The following is a 7,485-nucleotide window of genomic DNA, read 5'->3' on the forward strand; positions in this document are numbered from 1 at the left end:
CCCCGCACCCCAAACCCGCTCTCGGCTGGCGGTTACTGTCATCTCCTGGACGGCGGTTCCCCTCAGTGGGCAGGCCGGGCCTCCCCCAGCAGTCCATCCCCGTGGGGCTGCGCTCACTGCAGCCTTGACCTTGACCCCCAGCTTCAAGGGCAGTACAAACCCCTGGGGCAGCTTCCTCGGGGGCTTCATGGCTCTGGGGATGCATGTGATAAATACACAGTCACAAAACCTCGCTTCCAATGCGTTAGACATATAGAGTGTCCATTTGAGGTTTTATTTGAATAAAAATCTTTTTTTTTTTTTTTTGTAAAAAAATCTAACGATAAACGGATGCCGTCAGGACCTCTGCGTTTTTACGGGCCGTCTTCGTAGGCCCTGCAGCTCTAACCTTGATGAAGTCGGCATGGACGTGAGGGTTTGTGTGAGAAGGACACCTGGCTGTCCGATAACCTCTCCCCCCCGGCCTGCCACTGACTTCTCCCTGGGGAGCCGATTTTCACATTGAGTTTTCCACGTTTCTTCCTTCTTTGTAGAGCCTCCCCTCTGCACGCCCCGCCTCCCAATTACGGTGGGGTGCCGGGGTTAGAGAACAGAGGCGGGCCCCGTGACCCCCACGAAAACACAGGGTGCCCAGTGCTGTTTGAGTTGCAGATGAAACTTGTTTAGTGTACGTCTCCTGCGACATTTGGAAAACGCTTAGAGTAAAACAGATTCGCTGTTTATCTGAAATGCGGGTGTAACTGTGTTACCTGGCAGCTTGACCCAGGAGTTAATCATTAAATGTTTTCCCAGGCGGTTGCTTTTCCCAGGGATCTGCTGACTGCTCTCAAGCCCCTGGCTGAGGTCTCCGGCCTCGCCCCCAGGACAGTCCTGGAAGGAGCCGGGCGCAGGTGGCTGCCATCCTTGGGGCCTTCCACACCTGAGCTTTGGTGACAGATGTCCCCCCGAAGCCAGTGTGAGTGGCAGGGGCGTGTGACACTACTTGATAAATGAGGTGGTCTGAGGCCAGCAGGAGGGGCTGGGGACACAGGCCCTTCCCGCCGAGGTCATCAGTTTTATGTCTGGAGTTGAGGTTGATTTTAGCCTGATGTAAACATTCTCACCCCCCCCGCCCCCCACACACACTTTTTTCAACAAAGAGGGTCCTAAGGGTTGTGCACACTCCCCACTTCAGACCTGAGCCCACGCGGCTCACCAGCCCAGGGCCGGGGGCTCCAGCCGTAGACGTGGCCTGCAAAGTGGCCGTCAACAAACAAGCTCCCAACATTATACACTCCCAATGTTTGCCTAAAATCTGGCCTGTCTGAACACCCTGCAGGTCTGGTCACACGCGCCAGCTTGGGGCTGCGGCTCGGCCCCCGCGCCTGGGCCCACACCCCGCCCGTGTCTCTGTGCCCGCTGGTCTGGCGGGCTGCGTGTCTGCCCCGTGCGCCTCTGCTGGGTATCTGCGCACGCCCACGTTCCAGCCCGGTGCCCGCGGCTTGCCGGGGCCATGGTTCGCCCCGTGTGGGGACGCTGGGGAGGCTGCGGTGTGCTCGGGCCACCTCACGTGCGGACACTCCTGCCTCTGCTGTGACAGCGCTTACTCCTCGTTAGATACCAGTACCACCCGTGACCGGGAGCCGCAGCCGTGTCCTGCCCCGTCTGCTTCCTCTTGGTCCCCGTTGGGGACAGGCAGGTACGAGGAGACTTTTACTGGAACAGAACCTTCTCTGAGCCAACTTACGCTCTCAGGGCAGAAAGAAGCCACCAGAACCCCAGAGTGACAAGACCCAACCCCGTGTCTGTCCTGACCTTGGAGGCGGTGAATGCTGCGCCTCTCCCGCAGTCCAGAGCACCAGGACATGACCCCCACCCGGGGACACGGACCTCATACCCGGGACACAGCCTCACCCTTGGGACACGGGCCTCGCCCACCCGGGGAAGGCTGGTTGCATTTTTTGTCCCTTTATATGCTGCCGAGTTCTTCGACTTCGCAGGCGCAGACTGGGCTCCGGGTGAACCCGGAGCTGTGACTCTCACTGCCGTTGCCTGGGGCGCCGTGAGAGGCGGCGTCGACGCAGGGGCCTCCGCCGGACGTTCCATCAGGACCGCTGGCCCTGCGTCTTTTTAACGCTCCCCAAGTCGCTTCCCTGAGCCGCGGGGATGGAGGGCCGGTTCTGAAGGAGGCGCCTCGGTGGAACCCGGGACGTGAGGGGGAATGATTTGTGTGTATCTGTGTATGCAATGATGTCACACTTATGATTTATATTTATGCTACGTATTATGATACATTATAACCACTTTCACATAATTGCATGTGCTATATTATGATAACATAATAACGTACAATTATTGCCGTATGACAGTTATAAATGTATCACATAGTCTGTAGGCGCTGGACGCCGGGTAATTACGCAGGGAGTGCATTTCTCCACGCGTAGCTGCTGAATGAGCGCGTGACTGTGTCACTGGCCGGTGCGGCTGGCTGGCTGGGACTTCACTCGGGCGGCAGGGGAATGGATCCCGTCCTCGGCCACAGTGCCCCTGGCACCCCACCCGCCAGTCTGTGAAATCATTAAACTTCAGAGGCATCGGGCCAGGGAACGCCCGAGGACCCGCTCGCTCTGAAACGTTGGTTCGGAATTGCGCTGGGGTGGACTTTGGAGCTTTTGTTTAAAAAAGGAAAGCTTCCTGCGATCTGCTGTTTGAGACGTTTAACTGCCCTGTTGGACGGTCCAGTGCCCCCGCTGCCACCCCTGGCTGGTCTGAGGAGAGCTTGGGAAGGACCGAGCAGGCAGCAGCGTGGGAGGACGGACGGAGCTGTCCTCCAGCACGGGGGATGGGGAGGTGCTGGTGTGAGGGGCCCGGGCTGGCGGGAGACCTCGCCGTGCTGTCTGGGGGTTCCGGGAGGACCTGCGGAGGCCACCGCCCTGCCCCGGGCGTCACGTGGCAGTCCTCGGCATCGCCGTTCTCCTGATGGCCAGGACAGCCCAGGCATCTGTTTTTGTGTGAAGTCTCCGGGTTACAGACCACTGAAACCCCGTGCGGGCCAAATAAAACAGTGTCCCCGGGCCACGATTGGCCCCTTCCCCACCCTGCAGTCTGGGCCCACCCTCTGGCCATAAGGGGGCCCAACCCCGGTCAGGTCTGGCCGTGCCCTTGGGAGGGGCGCATTCTGGAGGGGCTCCTCTGTGTCCCCCGTTGCCCGGCATTGGGGTTGCATGTGCCTGTGTCTGGCCAGTCCCCTTGACAGTTGGGTGGAGGATGGGCATGCGCCCAGGACCCACCGCAGGCTGAGTGGTGAAGCGCTCCCCGGGGCGGGGGAGGTTCGTTGCTAAGTGGGCTCTGGAAACAAACGGGGGGCACAGGCTTTCCCACACTGAACTCCGAGTTGCCATTGGGAGACTGTGTCCGCCTGGACATTGCTGAGCCCCCCACTTCCCCACGAGCACCTGCTGGACCAGAGCCTGGGGCAGGTGGGGCTTCCTCCCTGTCCAGCCCGAGTGTACACGGCACAGGCATTTGCCTCATTTCATTCAGTGGTGCTTTGTTTGGGGTCCTCTGCGTGTAACTGGGGTTCCTGCTTTCCCATGGCCGTGCGTCCACGGCGAGAGAGGCCACACATTCATCAGCCAGACCCTGGACGGTAGGGTGGCCTCGCTCGTCCCGTCTTCGTGGGAGCAGTCTTGGGTGTGTGGGGGGGTGGCCTTGATCTCCCTTATGGGAATTGCTGGTGTGTCATGCTCCGCCTGCTCCCCGGTACCCTGGTTCACATCAGCTTTATCCTCACTTTTCCGGACCCCGCCCACAGAGCTGGGGCAGCACGGCGGGTGACCTGCTCCCAGAGTTATGTCGCGTCCCGCTGTGGTTGCTACGGCCATGACCGAGGCAGAGTTGGGTCTTTGCTGGGAAATGTTCGTTCCACTTTGACGGATGGGAGGCTGCACCCCCAGCTCCCATGGGCTCTTGGGGACCCCAAGTCCCCAGCTTCAGCCTGTACATGACTTCGGCTACAGCTCGGTCCTGGGCTGGAGATCACGTCACTCCCGAGCGCAGCCCCGCCTTGGGCTTGTTTGCTCACGTTTGCTATCACTGCTCTGTGTTGGAAGCAGAGGGGTTATTGCAGCATGAACTTGGTGCCGTCGTGACCTGGGGACTGCACCCTCTGCCCTCCAACTGCTCTACCCTCCAAGACAAACAAGCGGCAGCCTTTTATCCTGTCTGGGAGAGTCGCAAACCGCCCCAGCAGCCCCTCGGTGCGTCCCTGCGACGCCTTTTAAATGCCCGTTTCCAGCACTGGGCAGAGCCCGCCTGGGTCCTGGCTACACCTGGCTCAGGCTCAGGGACGAGGTGGAGGTGCCATGTTCCCGCCACCTTTAAGACCTGCGTGGCCTCCCGGGTGGCTCTGCCAGCAGCCTCCGTGCTGGGGACCCTTCTGCGCTCTTCCTGCTTCCCCAATGGGTGTCTTTCCGTCCCGTAGACCCAGAGCAGCCATGCCGCGCAGCCCCACGTCCAGCGAGGACGAGATGGCCCAGAGCTTCTCCGACTACTCCGTGGGCTCGGAGTCGGACAGCTCCAGGGAGGAGACCATCTACGACACCATCCGGGCCACGGCGGCGAAGCCCAGCAGCGCCCCGACGGAGGAGAGCCAAGGCCACATGCTGGTCATCCGCATCATCATCCAGGACCTGCAGCAGACGGTGAGCCCCCGCCCAGCTCGGCCGCGAGTGTGTGTGCGTGAGCCGGAGGGCGCCTCGGTCGCCTCGGCCCCGACCCGCCTTCCCCCCGGCTCCCTGCCCCGCGCCCTCCTGCTGGCTGCCAGCAGCCTCACTGCGTGCTGCTGGTGCCTCGGCCACACTGTTCAGTGAGCACCTACTGTGTGCCCGGGCGGAGGCCAGGCCCTCAGGGGAAACGCTTTGAGTGCGTTAGTGAGCCGGGCTCCGGCACCCGCGGGCCCTGCCTCTGCCCTGCTCTGTGCCCAGTTGCAGGCGGAGCCCCTGGTCCCCTGCTGTGCCCACCTCCAGGCGTGCGAGCTGCCCGGGGTGCCCTTCCCTGCACCACCCCCTGACCGTCCCCGGTTGTCCCTCCAGGCCTGGGTCAATTCCGTGTCCTGTGTCGCCCCTGCCACCCACGGGCCTGTTGCCGGTGGGTCCTTGCTGCTGGGTCCGCCTGTCTCGGCAGGGCTGGGGTCATCGGCCCTGCTGCCCGTGTGGTGCTGTGCAGTGGGCGCCCTGAATAGTCCACCGAACACAAGCGAGTGAGTGTCCCCAGGTCACACCACCCCGCTCTCCTTCCCAGGGCACTTTACGACTCTCCCCCCTGAGGCCGCGTTCCGCGTGCGCGTCCCTTCCCTGTTCCCGACTTTCGTCCTTCTTCACGCCCGTCTGGGCTTTCCGATGAAACGGGCAGCGGCCCAGAGCAGAAGCGAGCGCTTGCAAGTGGGACCCCCCGCCCCGGGTACCCAGGAAGGGGCCGAAGTCCACACGGCCTCCCCAGAGGCTCCCGGTGGGCGGCTGGTTCGGGGTTGTTCTGGTTCGGGGTTGTGGGTGGTTCTCGGGCGTCGCCACGACCTTGTCCTGTGGTCCTTTTCACGTTCTCGTGCTCAGTGACGTGCGTGTCCGTGAGAAGCCCGGTTCCATTCTAGGCACTGGATGGGATGCCACAAATGGGAAGAGGGGGGTGTTACATGCAGTGGTCAAGGTGACGAAAGTAATCCAGGGGTGATGGGTGACAAGCTGGCAGGCGATGGATGGCAAGTGATGGGGTCATAGGTCATGGGAGATGCATGATGGGCGATGGGTCATGGGTCATGGGTGCTGGGTGATGGACGGGTGAGTGGTGGGGATCGAGTGTGGTTGAATGACAGGGGTGACGGGTGACAGAGGCATTGGGGGGTGACCTCTGCGGGGCTGTCAGATGACTTAGCTCTGCCACCCACGGTCCTCCAGGGCCCCCGGGGTACAGATGGAGCGTGGAGCGTGGGAGCTTGGGCGTGGCTGGGAGGCGAGGTCTGAGCTGGAGAGACAGCGGCCTCTGCAGGCCCCGGCGGGAACTTGACTTCTAAAAAAATGACTCAGGGCCTCAGCCCCAGCACGGTCAGCGTCTTCATTATACACGAACATGGTCTGTTTCGTCTTCTGGGGTTTTCCAGATGGTATTTGCTTCTTCCCAATTAAACCGTGCAGATTTGGCAGAGAGGTGTTTGGGTTCTCTCTTATGCCAAGTGCTAAACCAGCGGCCAGGACGTGGTGACGGCCATCCAGCATGGCACACGGGAGGGAGACGGCTGTCCTGGGCCGGAAGTGCATGCGCAGCAGGTGGCTGAGGTGAAGGGGGTGGGGGCCGGGGGTCTTCCTCCAGCGGGTCGGCGCCAGCTGAGCCTTGAAGGACCAAGAAGGTTTCACTCGGGGGCACTCACTGCGGCCTGGGGATAGGCGGTGCTTGGTGCAGCCGGGAGAGGGGTTGTCGGGCTGGGGGGCCGTGGAGATTGAGGGGGCGCCCATCGGGCCAGGTCTGAGCTCCAGGGCAGCCTCACCGCCCAGATTCTCCCTGAGTGGGTGGCAGAGTCTGGGGCACGCCCGGAGGCTGGGATGGGTCCAGTGACCCTGGGAGAGGCTGTCTGAAGGACAGCAGGTCGCAGGCCGACGGCCAGGCCGAGCGGGGGCCTCTAGCGGTGGGAGCTCTCTTGCCTCTGGTCCGAGTGACCTGGGGTCTGGAAGGGCAGCCCCTTCTCCCGCCCGCCTGTGGGCGGAGACTCGGGGCCACCTCCTCCGGTGCTCTCTGGTGGTCCTTGTTTCTTATGTCTCCGACCATCTTGGGCGCTGTGAGGACCCCCCCACTTCAGGGTCGGGTGAAAGGGAGCAGAGGTGGGGCCGGGGCCGTGAAGTGGTGTACATGGGTGGTGTAGACGGGATGGGTGGGCGAGTGGGGGTAGAGACGGCGCCCATCGCGCTCCGGATGGTGGGCCCAGCACCCCGAGCCCACTCTTGTACAGCAGCAAAGTCTCCTGGCCGAGGCCAGGATGGGAGGGGGCTCGGATCAGGGCTGTGACCGCGAGTCCTGCTGGGCCACCTGCTGGCCTTTCGGCGCTGGCGATGGGACTTGGCTCACCCGCTTTGGGCGCAGCCGGGGCCTCGTCTCCTGGTGCCGTGGGGGTCTGGTGAGCTGGCTCAGCGCCCCCGAGAGACCATGACGAAGCACTGGAGAGGTGGACTCTGTGTTGTTTTGTTTTTATTATTCTTTCCCCTCTCCTTTCTTCCTGTGATGAGAGACTTATCTCTCCCTGTGTCATTTGGGGTAAATTAAGCTAATTTCTGTAATATACAGACCTCCAAACCTCAGGCACTTAACACAGAGATGTTTTACTTCTCTCCCCCTCTCTCTCTCTCCCTCTCTCTCATCTGCGTCCCCTGGAGATTGGCAGGGATGGCGAGCAGAGGTTCTGCTCCAGGTAGACATTCAGAGACCCAGGCTGCTTCCATCCAGTAGCCGAGTCATTCCCTG

The 7,485-nt window shown here is 61.9% G+C and overlaps 1 protein-coding gene across 1 annotated transcript in view; it reads left to right on the forward strand.

Annotated features, from left to right (window-relative positions):
* The window catches only part of SHANK2 (SH3 and multiple ankyrin repeat domains 2), a 408,406-nt gene that overhangs the window by 41,509 nt on the left and 359,412 nt on the right, over positions 1-7,485 (forward strand). The window contains exon 3 of the mRNA XM_025046286.1: positions 4,463-4,682. Coding sequence (XP_024902054.1) covers positions 4,476-4,682 — 207 coding nt within the window. The 5' untranslated portion in view covers positions 4,463-4,475. The remainder of the gene's footprint in view (positions 1-4,462; positions 4,683-7,485) is intronic.

This window comes from Pteropus alecto, unplaced genomic scaffold (genome assembly GCF_000325575.1).
Source record: "Pteropus alecto unplaced genomic scaffold, ASM32557v1 scaffold43, whole genome shotgun sequence".
NCBI lineage: Eukaryota > Metazoa > Chordata > Mammalia > Chiroptera > Pteropodidae > Pteropus > Pteropus alecto.